The following is a 16,595-nucleotide window of genomic DNA, read 5'->3' on the forward strand; positions in this document are numbered from 1 at the left end:
GGAGAACTGCCAGACACTCCAGTCTAGACTGAAACAAAAGGAATAACCCCCTCCACCTGGGAGAGTTTCAGAGGGAACAGGGGAGCCTTCCAGAGCACTGGTAATCAGGCCAGGGAGTCAAGATCCCCACTCAAAAGATGAAGGCAAAGAAGCCCAGGGAGACTCAAGGGACACAGGCAGTGAGAGAAAGAACCAGGTTTGAACACCTGGAAGGAAATTCCACCTATCAGGAGTCTTGGATGAAATGAAAGCCTGTGGAGTGCATGCCCCTCTCCCCTATCTGCTGTGAGGGCTGTGGGCTGCCAGGCTCAGCTCTGATCCCCACCCCAGACCAACTCACACCTCGCTGCCTGCTGACTCACCCGCTGTTTAATAGCTGTCATGACCTTCTGCAAGTCGTGGGATGGGAGGGATTGCCTCAGAAATGCATCAAACTTTGTGTTCGCCATCAAGATATTCACCATCTTCCGGCCATAAAACCTGCCATCGGAGAAAGAGCAGGATGAAAACACAGCCACAGTAATGCAACGTAAATTTGCATTACAGCTTTGCATAATTTTTCTAATTATAGTAAGACAATTTTTAATACTTCTTCTAATGATGACAGTAATTCCCTCCAAGTTAAAAACTAGATTCATAAGAGAATAAACATCCCCAAAGAAATAATGGCTGAAATGCCCCAAATTTGGCAAAAGACATAAACCTAGGGATTCACAAAGCTGAGTGAAACTCTAACAGGATAAAGCTAAAAAACTCCATGCCAAGACACAACATAATTAAATTTTCAAAAACCAAAGACAAAAAATCTTGAAAACAGAGAAACATGACACCTTACCTATAAAGACAATTCCAAAGACAGCAGATTTCTCACCAGAAACCACAGAGGACACACTCGAGGTCCCCATAATAGGGCAATGGTGGTGTTTTACCCATCTCCAGGAAGGAAACAAGAATAGCCAGGTAAACACTGCCTAGGTAACTTTCCATGTTTTGGAGTAGCAGTCTTCAGACTGGGGGTAAATGTGTCCTGAGGACTCTCACACACTTTCTCAGGAGAGGTAGGCATGCATGGTTTTAAGAGAATTCGGTTCATCTCCCTCTTTCACTGGGACTCCTTCCTACAGCTAATTGCCTGATAACAAACTATTCCTGTTCTCCTCAAAGTTTCTTTCTTCCTTCTGACCCCATCTACATAGCCTTACAGCACCTACTACCCTTGTTTGTTCCCACCAGCTATTATTAAATTTAGATTAACTTAGGGAAACATGTAGTGGATTCTGCAGTAAATCATATACACAGCAGCAATCATTGATACAAAAAATGTAATAATGCCCTGAACTTGAGAAATCAGCTTCATTTTATTGGGATTAACATTTCTTTCTTAGATGTTGATATGCTCTTCCAATTCTATCAAATGAATATTTATAAACATAATTGATTTCAACTATCAGATTAAATTGCTAATAAATCTATATATAATAGTTCAAAAAAAAGAATAAACATCGACCGTAATCCCATTACCAAGAGAAAACCACTATTTAATTTTTACATATTTTCTTATAGTCTTTTTTACAAGCATATACATTTTTGTTGATATCGGAATGTATATACAACTTTTACCCAGCTTTTTCACTTTATCATTAATCTTCCCATATCAACCTTTTCAGTGGCTAAATAATATTCTGTTAGATGCCTATACAAAAGTGTAATAACATTTTTCTAGCATGAGACATTTAGAAGTCTGAGGAAGTGTGCAGTGGGACAGTATAGGAAGGAGCGGCCAACTCTACCTGATAAACACTGGTGGGCGGGGGGGGGATCAAGGAGGGCTTCATTGAAGAGGTGACCTTGGGTCGCAACTCAAAGATGAGTAGGAGTTCACAAGTGGGATAGGATTAAGAAGTAAGTGGAGAAGAAAGATGGTGGTGAAGTAGAAGGATGTGGAATGCATCCCTCTCCACAGATGCATCAGTAATACATCAAAAGATGCAATAATTCCTAGAGAGAACCAGCTGAACACCAGCAGAAGACCTTGGACACCAGAAAGGACTACAAAGATCCCAACATAACTGGTATTTGTTTGACTCAACACTCTGCCATTACTCTGGGGCTTGGACAGTCTTCTTTAAACCCTTTTATTGCCAGGACAAGCAACCTCTGAAGTCTGGACTACTCCATCAGAAGTCAAGTAGGAGGCTCTGGGGAGGGAGCACTGGATCCAGGATGCTAGACTGCTAGAGAGTCCTCAGACACAGGGAAGATTAACTGCAGAGAACTCTCATGGAGCCTTCTGTCAGAGTCTAAGACCTGGTTTCGTCCGACGGTCTGCAACTGCGAGTGCTGGACACCTCACACCAAACTACAAACAAGACAGGAACACAAACCCACCCATCAGCACACAGACTACCTAAAGCCATATTAACCTCACAGATACCCTAAAACACACCACCTGACATGACCCTGCTCATCAGAGAGAAAAGACTCAGATCCACCCACTCAAGACACTGGACTAACCCCACCATAGGAGGCAGAGAGCAGAAACAAGAGGAATTACTACTAGGCACCATAGGGAAAGGAGACAGCATATACTATAAAATAGACAAAATGAGAAAACAAAGAAACACCTTTCAGGCAAAGGAGCAAAATAAAAACCCACAAGACCAAATAAATGAAGAGGAAATAGGAAAATTGCCCAAAAAAGAATTCAGAGTAATGATAGTAAAGATGACCCAAAATCTCAAAAACACAACAGAGAAAATACAAGAAACAGTTAATAAGGACTCAGAAGAACTAAAGAGCAAACAAACAGTAATGAACAGCACATTAACTGAAGTTAAAAATACTCTGGATGGTATAAGCAGCAGAATAACTGAGGCAGAAGAACGAATAAGTTAGTTGGAAGATAAAATGGGGGAAATAACTGCCACAGAGCAGGAAAGAGAAAAAAGAATAAAAAGAATGGAAGACAGTCTCAGAGACCTTGGTGACAATGTTAAGCGCACCAACATCGAATCATAGGCATCCCAGAAGAATAAGGAAAAAAGAAAGGGTCTGAGAAAATATTTGAAGAGGTTATAGTGGAAAACTTCCCCAACATGGAAAAGGAAATAATTAATCAAGTCCAAGAAGCACAGAGAGTCCCATACAGAGTAAACCCAAGGAGAAATACACTGAGGCACATATTAATCAAACTAACGAAAATTAAACATAAAGAAAAAATATTAAAAGCAGCAAGAGGAAAGCAACAAATAACATATAGGGGAAAACCCATAAGGATAACAGTTGATCTTTCTGCAGAAACTCTACAGGCCAGAAGGGAATGGCAGGATATACTGAAAGTTCTGAAAGAGAAAAATCTACAGTCAAGAATACTCTACCCAGCAAAAATCTCATTCAGATTTGAGGGAGAAATCAAAAGCTTTACAGACAAGCAAAAGTTAAGAGAATTCAGCACCACCAAACCAGCCTTACAACAACTGCTTAAGGAACTTTTCTAAGTAGGAAACACAAGAGAAGAAAAACACCTACAAAAACAAACTCAAAACAATTCAGAAAATGGTAATAGAAACACACATGTCAATAATCACCTTAAATGTAAATGGATTAAATTCTTCAACCAAAAGACACAGACTGGCTGAATGGATAAAAAAAAACAAGACCCTTCTATATGCCGCCTACAAGAAACCCACTTCAGACCAAGGGACACATATAGACTGAAAGTAAAGGGATGGAAAAAGATATTCCATGCAAGTGGAAGCCAAAAGAAAGCTGGAGTAGCAATACTCATATCAGACAATTAGACTTTAAAGTAAAGACTATTACAAGAGACACAGAAGGACACCACATAATGATCAAGGGATCCATCCAAGAAGAACATATCACAATGGTAAATATCTATGCACCCAACATAGGAGCACCTCAATACATAAGGCAAATGCTAACAGCCATAAAAGGGGAAATCGACAGTAACACAATAATAGTAGGAGACTTGAACACCCCACTTATATCAATGGACAGATCATCCAAACAGAAAATAAAGAAGGACACACAACCTTTAAATGACATATAAGACCATCTCAACTTAATTGATATTTATAGGACATTCCATCCAAAAACGACAGAATACACTTTCTTCTCAAGTGCACATGGAACATTCTCCAGGATAGATCACATCTTGGGTCACAAATCAAGCCTCGGTAAATTCAAGAAAACTGAAATCATATCAAGCATCTTCTCTGACCACAACGCCATGAGACTAGATATCAATTACAGGAAAAAAACTGCAAAAAATACAAACACAAGGAGGCTAAACAATATGCTATTAAACAACCAAGAAACCACTAAAGAAATCAAAGAGAAAATCAAAAAATATCTAGAAGCAAATGACAATGAAAACACAACCACTCAAAACCTATGGGATGCAGCAAAAGCAGTTCTAAGAGGGAAGTTTATAGCAATACAGTCCTACCTTAAGAAACAAGAAAAATATCAAATAAACAACCTAATCTTAAACCTAAAACAATTAGAGAAAGAAGAACAAAGAAACCCCAGAGTGAGCAGAAGGAAAGAAATCATAAAGATCAGATCAGAAATAAATGAAAAAGAAAGGAAGGAAACAATAGCAAAGATCAATGAAACTAAAAGCTGGTTCTTTGAGAAGATAAACAAAATTGATAAACCATTAGCCAGACTCATTAGGAAAAAAAGGGAGAAGACGAAAATCAACAGAATTAGAAATGAAAAAGGAGAAGTAACAACAGACACCATAGAAATACATAAGATCATGAGAGACTACTACAAGCAACTATATGCCGATAAATTGGATAACCTGGAAGATATGGATAAATTCTTAGAAAAGTACAATCTTTCAAGACTGAACCAGGAAGAAATAGAAACTATGAACAAACTAATCACAAGTCCAGAAATTGAGGCTGTGATTAAAAATCTCCCAACAGGAGCTTCCTAGGTGGCACAGTGGTTTGAGAATCCACCTGCCAATGTGGGGGACACAAGCTTGATTCCTGCTCCAGGAAGATCCCACATGCCGTGGAGCAACTAAGCCCGTGCACCACAACTATTGAACCTGTGCTTTAGAGTCTGTGAGCCACAACTATTGAGCCCACGTGCTGCAACTATTGAAGCCCATGCACCTAGAGCCCGTGCTCTGCAACAAGAGGAGCCACAACAATGATGAGCCCACGTACCACAACAAAGAGTAGCTCCCACTCACCGCAACCAAAAAGAAAGCCCACACACAGCAAAAAAAGACCCAACACAGCCAATAAAATAAAAAATAAATAAATAAATTTATTAAAAAAAAAAATCTCCCAACAAACAAAAGCCCAGGGCCAGATGGATTCACAGGTGAATTCTATCAAACATTTAGAGAAGAGTTAACACCTATTCTTCTCAAACTCTTCCAAAAGATAGCAGAAGGAGGAATACTCCCAAACTCATTCTATGAGGCCACCATCATCCCGATACCAAAACCAGGGAAAAGATGTTACAAAAAAAGAAAATTACAGGTCAATATCACTGATGAATATAGATGCAAAAATCCTCAACAAAATACTAGCTAACAGAATCCAACAGCACGTTAAAAAGATCGTACACCATGATCAAGTGGGATTATCCCTGGAATGCAAGGATTCTTCAATATACGCAAATCAATCAGTGTGATACACCATATTAACAAATTGAAGGATAAAAACTATATGATCATGTCAATAGATGCAGAAAAAGCTTTTGACAAAATCCAACACCCATTTATGATAAAAGCTCTCCAGAAAATGGGCATAGAAGGAAATTACCTCAACATAATAAAAGCCATATATGACAAATCAACAGCCAACATCATTCTAAATGGTGAAAAACTGAAAGCATTCCCTCTAAGTACAGGAACAAGACAGGAGTGTCCATTCTCACCATTATTATTCAACACAGTTTTGGAAGTGTTAGCCACAGCAATCGGAGAAGAAAAAGAAATAAAAGGAATCCAAATTGGAAAAGAAGAAGTAAAATTGTCACTATTTGCAGATGACACGATACTATACATGGAAAACCCTAAAGCTGCTACCAGAAAACTGCTAGCAGTAATCGATGAATTTAGCAAAGTAGCAGGATACAAAATTAATGCCCAGAAATCTCTTGCATTCCTATACACTAACAACAAAAAAGCAGCAAGAGAAATTAAGGAAACTCTCCCATTTACCACTGCAACAAAAAGAATAAAATACCTAGCAATAAACCTGCCTAAGGAGGCAAAAGATCTGTATGCAGAAAACTTTAAGACACTGATGAAAGAAATCAAAGATGATGCAAACACATGGAGAGAGATACAATGTTCTTGGATTGGAAGAATCAACATTGTGAAAATGACTATCCTACCCAAAGCAGTTTACAAATTCAACAAAATCCCTATCAAATTACCAATTGCATTTTTCACAGAACTAGAACAAGAAATCTTACAATTTGTATGGAAACACAAAAGACCCTGAATAGCCAAAGCAATCTTGAGAAGGAAAGACAGAGTTGGGGGAATTCGGCTTCCTGACTTCAAACTATACTACAAGGCCATAGTGATCAAGACAGTATTATACTGGCACAAAAATAGAAAGGAAGATCAATGGAACAGAATAGAGAACTCAGAGGTAAACCCAAGCACATATGGGCACCTTATCTTTGACAAAGGAGGCAAGAATATACAATGGAAAAAAGACAGCCTCTCCAATAAGTGGTGCTGGGAAAATTGGACAGCTACATGGAAAAGAATGAAATTAGAACACTTCCTAACACCATACACAAAAATAAACTCAAAATGGATTAAAGACTTACATGTAAGGCCAGACACTAGAAAACTCCTAGAGGAAAACATAGGCAGAACACTCTAGGACATACATCAAAGCAAGATCCTTTTGGACTCACCTCCTAGAATCATGGAAATAAAATCAAGAATAAACAAATGGGACCTCATTAAACTTAAAAGCTTTTGCACAGCAAAAGAAACCATAAACAAGACTAGAAGGCAACCCTCAGAATGGGAGGAAATACTTGCCGACGAAGCAACAGACAAAGGATTAATCTCCAAAATATACAAGCAGCTCATGCAGCTTAATACCAAAAAAGTAAATAACCCAATCCACAAGTGGGTGGAAGACCTAAATAGACATTTCTCCAAAGAAGACATACAGATGGCCAACAAACACATGAAAAGATGCTCAACATCACTAATCATTAGAGAAATGCAAGTCAAAGCCACAATGAGATATCACCTCACACCAGTCAGAATGGCCATCATCAAAACATCTAGAAACAACAAATGTTGGAGAGGGTGTGGAGAAAAGGGAATTCTCCTGCACTGTTGGTGGGAGTGTAAGCTGGTACAACCACTATGGAAAACAGTTTGGAGATTCCTTAAAAAACTAAAAATAGAACTACCATATGATCCAGTAATCCCACTCCTGGGCACATACCCAGAGAAAACCATAATCCAAAAAGAAACATGTACCATAAAGTTCATTGCAGCACTATTTACAATAGCCAGGACATGGAAGCAACCTAAATGCCCATCAACAGATGAATGGATAAAGAAGATGTGGCACATATATACAATGGAATATTACTGAGCCATAAAAAGGAATAAAATGGAGCTATATGTAATGAGGTGGATAGACCTAGCGTCTGTCATACAGAGTGAAGTAAGTCAGAAAGAGAAAGACAAATATTGTATGCTAACTCATATATACGAAATCTAAAAATGGTACTGATGAACTCAGTGACAAGACAAGAGCAGGGACGCAGATGCAGAGAATGGACTGGAGAACTCGAGGTTTGGGAGGAGCAGGTGGTGAAGGGGAAGCTGAGATGAAGTGAGAGAGTAGCACAGACATATATATACTACCAACTGTAAAATAGATAGCCAGTGGGAAGTTGCTGTATAACAAAGGGAGTTCAACTCGAGGATGGATGATGCCTTAGAGGACTGGGACGGGGAGGGTGGGGGGGAGTCGAGGGAGGAAGGGAATACGGGGATATGTGTATGAAAAAAGATGATTGAACTTGGTGTACTCCCAAAAAAATAATAAATAAATAAATAAAATTAAAAAAAAAAAAAGAAGTAAGTGGAGGAGGGCAGATATCGGCAGATCCGTAAGGCAATTTGACAGGTCTGCTGGTGTGTGGCTGGAGAATAGGCAGCAAGGACTGGACTCAGGAAGAGAACAGGCTGAAGAAGGTAGGACCCAATTTAGGGAGATGTGAAGGAGTTGGGCTTTTGCCTGCAGGCAATGGGAAGCTGAGGAATGATCAGATTTTCAGAAAAGTCCAAATGTCTCAGGCAGCAGTGTGTAGATGGAGCTTTGGGGACAAGACTGGGGCTGGGAGACCTGAGAGGAGGCCGCTATAATAGTCGAGGCAAAAGATGCTGAAGGCCTGACATAGGCGGGAGGGTAGGGGTAAGTAGGGATGATCAGATTCCAGAGCTGCTAAAAAAGATGAAATTGCAGGACTTGGTAGCTGATTGGAGGTGAAGCCCAAAGCATCTAGAATTATCATATTTCACTCAACCTAAAACTCCATTGATTGTAAAATGCACCATTAATTAATCTTCCACTAAGGAAAAATAGAAAAAGAAGACACTGGCGATTTCCCACTGCCTTCAGTGACACACCCCATGTGTGAAGACCATCCTTTACATGCTGCCTTAGATACCAAAGTAACACTTGTTGTGGGGAGTGTCCTTCCTTCCTTAGGTCGAGTAAAGTACTTGGTAAGAAACTGTGGAATTTTGGTCATTCCTTCAGTGATGAATGTTTGCGCTAATCTCAAACGTATGCCCCATCGCTCTGTTGCCATGCCTTTTCTCATAAACAATAACTCTTCATTTCAATGCCAAATAACAGTGTAATATTTCTAAGACATTTTAAACAGCAATTAAACCCAACAGTTCTCCACAGTGACTTCTTAAAATAAATACAAAAGGCTAACCAGCAAAGAAAGGCTCATTACGTAGTTCCTACAATGCAACCTGTAATTCAAAGGTTTATATGATGAGCAACAAGGATCGAGTTTGCAATTGTGTAGATAGTAAAACCGAAGTCATAATTGCTGCTTGGCCAACAGCACCTGTGAGATGCCTAGGATTCTAAGATATTAAAATATGGGCGGGGGGGGTTAAGTATGAAATTCCCCATTCTGCATCTTGGATGATTCAGTAAATAATAGTGACATTAATAAGAAAGAAAACACAGCCAGAGAAGCAGGCTTCAGGAGAAGTCAGTGAGTTCACTTAGGGACAGTGTGCACTAAAGATGGCCCATCCTGGTGATGGGTCCTGTGGGGGCATCGGAGAGATGGGACAGATGCTCAGAGAAGGGTTGGCCTGGAGGGAGACACGGGCAAGCATCAGAGTTTGCTGTGGCTGGAGCCACAAGCAGTGATGACACCACTCAGAGACTCTGCAAGAGGGGCACGAGGACCGAAGACACTCTTGCAGCTACGGGTATCCAGGGGGCAGACGGGGGGAGAAAGGTACAGAGAGATGAGGAGAACCATGGATTGTGGTGCCATGGAAACCAGAAGCAGAGGGTTTCAAGATGGAAAATGAAGAGCAGTCAATGCCATCCAGTGTGAGAGAGAGGTCGGCACGGAGAGGGGTTTAGATCTAGAGAGATATTAGATCTTAATGCCCATCCCCCCACCAACAATGAAGAACCAACCAACCAAAATCTACTTCCCCGACAATATTCCTCCCGTCAGTAACTGGCACTATCATTCATCTAGTTGTTCAGTCTAAAAACCTAAGCACCATCTTTGACCCCTCTTTGAAATCCTCACCACCCAACTGCTATCAGCTCTGCCTTCAAAACATACCCCACTCCACCCCTCTTCCCCCCTACTTCAGCCTCTAGCGCCTCTTGCCCGGACTCTGGGGTAGCCACCTGCCTGGCATCTCTCCTCCATCCTGGCCCCTCTCCCCCACTATCAATCCTCCAGTAAGTGGTCAGAGAGACTTTTTTAAAAAACCAAAATGCTAGCAAAGATATAAAAAAAAGCACTCAAACTCGTTAGTAATCAGGAAGGGGGAATCTGAAACAGCAATGAGCTAGCCCTTTTCCCCATTAGATGCGTAAAAATGTGAAATCCAGAAGTTGCAAGGTGGTGAGGATGTAGGTGCCTCGCACTGCAGGAGGGAGGCAGAGGGGCACAGCGTGCAGGAGGGCTCCCTGTAATGCCTGGGCAGCCTAAGTGAACACGGCCCCCGACCTCACTCCTGCTCTGGGCAAGTTCCCAAAGACATCCTCCTGGGCTCTGTCAGGGGGCACTTATGAGGACCAAAGTGCAGCGCTGTGGGAGTGCAGCGCTGTGGGAGTGCAGCAGGGAGGGCAGGAGGCATTGCGTGCATCGCATCCCTCCAGCGTTGCAAACGCATGGACAACCCACACGAATGCACTGCCTGGGACACAGCCCAGAACACAGTGTGGGCGTGCCCTCTGAAGCTGTACCGGGCGTGGTGGGCACTCTAGACATGGTGATAACACGCCATGAACCGAGGAGCTTGATTAACTGGACCCCAACTCCAGCTTTTAAAGATGGTTGATCAGATCCTGTCACTCTCCTGCTTAAAGCCGTCTAACACAGCCTCACACTCCTACCGAAAAACCCTTCAGTGCCTTCCGGTCACCCGCAAACCAAAATCCCAACTCCCGACCAGGGCCTGTGAGGCCCTCCTTGGCCTGGCCTTGCCCTCTCCGCCTCATCACCCCCCACCCCCCACACTCACTGTGCTCCACGCAGCCGTGCCTTTCTCTTCATTCAACATCAAGCTCATCCCATCCAGGGGCCTCTGTACCATCTTCTTTGTTGGGACTCTTGGACCCCAGACCCGCAAAGAGCTGGGTCCAACTAGCCAATCCATTCTCGACGCAAACGTCACTCTTTAGAAAGATCTCTCTTGACTCTCAATTGAAAGCGGTCCCTACTCTCTTCTCCATTACAACTTGGTTTTACTCCTTATCTGTGTCTAAAGTTGTCATAATTATTTACTTGTTCATCACCCAACTAGGAGGCAAGCTCCAAGACAGCAGGGGCCTAATTTTTCTTATTCACAGTCGTAACCCTAGTAATGAAAAGAATGCCCATCAAATATCTCTTGAGAAAAATGAATGAATGAGTGGCTGCATAGAGACTGGAGCTGGGCTGGCACAGGAACTAGAGCAAGATTGCCATGGCTACAGAGGGAGTGGAAGGGGAGGAAGGGGAGGTGGGGGGTAGTGGCCGTTCCCTGAGCGGGCCTGGCTGTGACGGTGTGCAGAGGTGGGATGGCGGCTGTAAGGAGAGGACACAGCTTCCTCCGTCGACTGCCCCTCCGAGCGGCCCCAAGGAAGCTGAGCTGCATGGACCAGGGCTGGCTGGTTGCCTTGTCTGCCCTGGGCTGGCCAGGCCAGCTGTTCCCAGGCCCCTGGCCCTGCATTACCTGGTGTCCTGGTTGGAGTCCTGGGCCAGCCTCACCAGGTTGTGCACCAGCATGTCTGTGCTGTCCCTGGGGCCTGAGAGAAGCTTCTCGGCGCCTATCTGCTCCAGGACAACCGAGAGGTGCTCGGCAGTGCACTTCCGGACTAAGGGGTTTCGGTGGCTGAAAGGAAACACAATCACAGGCAAGGGCTCAGCCAAGGAATGGGCGGGGGGGGTCCCCAGCCTGGCACACGTGGACCTACAGTTGTGCATCCACGTTCGATGCCACAGTGGGCTCCAAATTCTGTCCCGCAAGGACAAAGGGGAATCTTCGAGGAAAGAGCAGGCCCTTCCTGACACTGGAACTAAGGATGACAACAGGGTGGACCGAGCACGTGAAGTCATGTGACGTCCCCAGATGCACCGTGTGCCCACCATCCCTCTGTCTTCCTGAGCTCCTGTCCTGCCTTTGCCTGAATGCACTTCCCCACCTCTTCTCCACCCGGAATATCCTACCTCTGCCTTCTGAGCCCCCCAGGCAGAACTGGTGCTCCCTGGCGGTGGCAGTGTCCTTGTCCCCTGGGAAGTACAGGGGTACCCCCATGGCTCCCAGGGAGCGGGCGCCAAGTCTCCCTGTCAATCGAATCCCCCGGGGCCCCACTGGTGCCGGGCACATGCCCACCCTTCAGCACTTTGTGGGAGTTTACTGCACGTTCATTGAGCTGAACTGAGACAGGAGAGAGGGGATGGGAGATTAATGGGTAATTTCAGGGGGAACCTGAAATCTTACCGGAGGAACCCATCAGGATGTCACCTCTTTCTTTCTCAGTCTATTCAATGTGAATTCAATGTGCCCCCAGTCCATTCGGCGACACTGGCCCCCTTTTCCCCCTGGGGTCCATCCCAGTGGAACACAAAGGGAGGCTTCTGGGCTCTCCCTCCTTAGTGTGGCCTGGGGACCAGCATCGTTAGCACCTGAATCAGAATCTGCATTTTAGCCAGACCCCCGGGAATTGAAATGCACAGCCCTGTACCAGGCTCCCCTGGTTCTCGCAGACGACAGTCAGTTGCCTCAGTTTGCTGTGAGCGCACGCTCCCTGCCAGGCAGGGACACTAGTACACTAAGCACCTTCAAACCAGCGTCTCCTCGTCTCCAAAAGCTGCTATTGTCACAGCAGGGGAGGGATCCAGAAAAAAGTACAACTCATTTCTCCCGAGTTAATAGTAGCCAGAGTAAGCACTCAATAACTGTTAGGCAGAGGCAGACGCTGCTCTAAGTCCTCTTTCATGAATCAATTCCTTTACTCTTCACAACAATTTTATTATCATCCTCCTTTTACGGATGAGGAAGCCGAGGCATGGGGAAGTTTCGTAGCAATCCAGGGTGCGAACCCAGGCAACGCGGCTCGGGAGCCTGTTGGCAAAGGCCTCTTGGCTACACATGCCCTGGGTTCTACCTGATAGGCCACCCTGCGTAAGCGTCAGTGTCGTGACTGGCTTGTTGGGGTTGAGAGCTGCTTTGCCCTGTGGGAGAAAGGGCTTGAGAAATGCTTCTGGTTTTGCTGTTGGTTTTGATTTTAATGTAAAGAGAAAGCAAATCTGGCTGCAGAAGGGCTCCAAGAGCAGCCAGCCCCTCCCCCTCTCCGGAAGGCCGAGTGGTGCCAGCTGGAGCAGGCGAGCTTGTGCTTTGCTCTCCGCATGGCCCAATTTCATCAGAAAGAAGCACCCCTCCCCTGGGAGAGGGGCAGGGGCTCCTCAGGCCCAGGCCAAAGGCTGCCTCTGCTGCCCTGTCTCCGGGGAGGTTGGCACGGCCACTGTGGGCTCCCCAGTGTTGAGCAGACAATGGCACCTGTCCCTTCCCAGCTGGGATCCAGGGCTGCCCTGAGCTCCCCTCTTTATCGCCCGCCTGGTCCAGGAGAGGTGGGAGAGAAGCCCACTGGGGAGCGGGGGTCTTCCTCCCCCAGGTAAATCTCCCTGCTCCTCCCCCACCTCTCCCCTTTACCTCATCTTCGCAGGCATCCCCCACCGCTCAGACAACAGGCCCCCACGTACTAGATGCCTGCTGAAGTGAGGGCCGCCAGGGAGCGGGCGGGGGTCACGTGCTCCACCATGGCGCCCAAGGACCGGTCGGCCGCCCTCTGGATGAACTCGCTGGTGTTCCCCATCTTCTGGAGCAGGCAGCGGGCGATCTCCTCAGCCTCCTGGTCCATGGTCTTCTTCAAGGCCCGGAAGAGGTCTCCCAGGGTGCTAATGGCCAGGCGGGACACCTTGGAGCGGAGGTTGGTGACCTTGGAGAGAGATGGGAGGGGGACCCTGCAGGACTGCTGGGCCCTGCCAAGGGCTCCAGCACATACGAAGCAGGAGCCCTGCACCACCCCTCCCGTGGCCCCCACCCTCCCCGGGGCCTAGGCTTCAGCAGGCTGGACACGGACACCTGCAGCCGCTCAGAGCAAAAGAGTTCCATTTAAAAAACCCCTATGACCGTTGATACCGTCATAATTACCAGTGCTATTGTTGTCATTAGTGTCTGGAATTTGTACAACACTTAGTCCTGAAAGCACTTTTACAGTCATTTAATTTGATCTTCACAAGCCTCCCACCCCCCCCCAAGAACAGTCTATTCCAAGGGCAGGAGCATTGCCTCCACTTATGATAAGAAACATCTTATTACCCCTCTGGGCCCAGCCTCAGCCAAGCCCTAGCCCCACGTGAGAAAGGGTTTGGGAAATGTCACAACTGCCCAGAAGTTGGAGATCTGGCCTAGAACACTCCATCCCAACTCAGGCATCCTGAGTACAGAGGACAATGCAGGACTGGGACACATGGGCACACAGGATTCTGATTATTTCAATACCTGGAGATTAGAAATAAGGAAACCCCAGGCCTCAGTTTTCCAATCTGAGAAATGGGTGGCTAGCTGCTGCCTCAGTGGCTGAGGGCTGAGAAATAGGCAGGGATGCCCATGTTCAGGCAGCCATGGGCCCCTCTGTGGCTGCTGTGTGACCCACACTGAGCAGCAGCACCAGGTAAGGGGGGCTGGCGGGGGGTCAAGCAGAGTGCACAGGACACAGGAGGCCTCACCTCCCCAGTCACGGCCAAGGACACATCGTGCAGCCTCCCAGCGAGGACCTCTGAGTGACAGGCCGCCAGGCGCTGGATGCCCACCAGGCCCTTCTCCTTCATCTGCCTGAGAAGCAAGTCCAGGCCCTGTCATAAGCCAGAGGTGGGGGGGAAGGAGCCCCTCCCTCTGCAGACCAGGGCGCCCATGTCACCCCCACCCCCACCACAGTGGGGAGGGACTCGCTGGCCTCAGTGTCAGGGTGTCCTATAACACCCAGGCTGAAATCCTAACAATCCAGTCCAGCCATTTCACAGGGCCCATGGCCCACCCCCACCCAGGATGGAAGCCCACCCCCAGAACCTGGACCTACACCAGACACAAAGCCGGCACCTTCAAGAGAAGGCACTTGAACATGAGAACTGCAGACAAGGAGACCTTCCCACAAATGGGATCCCACGTCATCGCGCCACTCATGACTAAGGTTGTGTGTAGGAGGAACACGGAAGCAGAATGAACTTGACTTGGAGAAAGGAAGGACTGTGACCTTCCTCAGGCCCGCACGGAAGCGTTGTGGAATCAGATCGTACTTTCTAGGCCCGGCTCTCGTGCACCATAGGGCAGCACACAAGGCAGGTGCAGGCGGCCAGACTCTCGCGTGCACTCCCCCACACCCCTCCTCCAGGGGACCAGGGCCTGGAGGCGGGCGGCGGGGGCAGGAGCTACTCTGCAGCCCCCCTGCCACAGCGCACAAGGGAGTGTTTCCTCACCAGTCGCTGCTGTCCAGGCCCTGCAGGGCCTCCACCAGCCCCAGCTCCGGGTTCGAGAAAGGCCTCAACTCCTTAAAAGTGCGAAGATCCATCTCCTCCTCCTCTTCTTCCCACTCAGGAGACCCCAAAGTAAGCACCGCAGGTAAGGAGTGAGCTGCTCTCACAGAGAAGGAGAGGAACAGGGGTTTACCAGGCAGACCCGAGGCCTCCACAGCACAGCACTGGGCCCACCTTACTTAGCGGGAGGCGGAAGACAAGGTGGGGGCCGTGCAGGAAGAAGGGATCCGTGAGGGCTGAGAAGCCAGGACCTGGGCTGCACTCCCTGGGGAGCCACAGAGACCACCTACCTCCTACTTCTCGTTGACTGTTTCTATCCCTACCAGTGCCAACTTGATTATTATAAACAAACTGGCCTGTGATAGGCTGCTTGATGTCATGTGACCAAGCCCACCAAGCCGGTGATTCACCCCTAATCCTGCCCTGTCTGTGGTTGGAGGGGAGGCCAGCAAGTCGAGGAAGGACTCCCCTGCTCCAACCTCGTCTCCACCCAGGAATCTGTGTTACGGCTTCTCCTTTTCCTCCTTCCCTGCAACTCTCCATCCTTTTGTGAAGCCACCCAAGGCAGGGAAGTGGTCCAAAGACAGCCGGTGGGAGGAAGCAGGGGACAGCAAAGGTACCGATGAGACGATTAGCTGACACCTGAGTGGTCAAGATGTGGCCATACTTGCAGGCACTGACCATAAGCAGGGATGTTGTTTAAAAATGAGATTATGTTTTCCAGGCTCTCCTTCCTTGGGGACAGATGCTGGAATCATAAAATTCTAGAACAGAAAGGATGTTTAGAGGTTTCTATTTGGTCCAATGCCTGATTCACATAGTGGAGGCATCAGAGGCCCAAAAAGGCTGGGGTCCCCCTGCAGTCCCTCAGCTCCTCCATCAGCAGAGCCAGGACTGAGATCCAGAGCGCTCACTTCCTGCCTAGTTTCTTCAGAGAGTCGTCTTTACATGACTTTCACTATGGCATATCCAGGAGGTCCTGGGCAAATCTGAGTTGAGGGGCCATTCTTCACTTAAAGCAAAGACATAAAGAATTCATTCCTGGGTTCTTTTCTCAGCGTTGCCAATGGATCAAGAGTCATCAGCCAAAGTCTTAGTCTCTATGGGCCACCATCAACTTGAGTGACCTTGGGTGACCTTGGGTGACTGAGTCTCTGGGTCTCAGTTCTGTTGTCTGTTAAATGAGCAGCTTAGGTTAGATAGATCAATATTTCCCAAGTACCAACCATTCAGTTACAACTTCAATGATTTTTTTTGCT

At 46.6% G+C, this 16,595-nt stretch overlaps 1 protein-coding gene across 5 annotated transcripts in view; it reads right to left on the bottom strand.

The window, feature by feature from the left end:
- Positions 1-16,595, bottom strand: part of TOGARAM2 (TOG array regulator of axonemal microtubules 2) — a 59,013-nt gene that overhangs the window by 14,910 nt on the left and 27,508 nt on the right. For all 5 annotated transcript variants that reach the window (XR_009054816.1, XM_057743056.1, XM_057743055.1 and 2 more), the window contains exons 10-14: positions 15,280-15,433; positions 14,533-14,638; positions 13,504-13,739; positions 11,474-11,632; positions 363-480 (exon numbers count right to left, since the gene is read on the bottom strand). Coding sequence is in view for 4 of the 5 variants with exons in the window: in XM_057743056.1 (XP_057599039.1) it covers positions 363-480; positions 11,474-11,632; positions 13,504-13,739; positions 14,533-14,638; positions 15,280-15,433 (773 nt within the window). In the remaining variant the exon portion in view is untranslated. The remainder of the gene's footprint in view (positions 1-362; positions 481-11,473; positions 11,633-13,503; positions 13,740-14,532; positions 14,639-15,279; positions 15,434-16,595) is intronic.

The sequence above is a fragment of the Hippopotamus amphibius genome, chromosome 7 (genome assembly GCF_030028045.1).
Source record: "Hippopotamus amphibius kiboko isolate mHipAmp2 chromosome 7, mHipAmp2.hap2, whole genome shotgun sequence".
Classification (NCBI taxonomy): Eukaryota; Metazoa; Chordata; class Mammalia; order Artiodactyla; family Hippopotamidae; genus Hippopotamus; species Hippopotamus amphibius.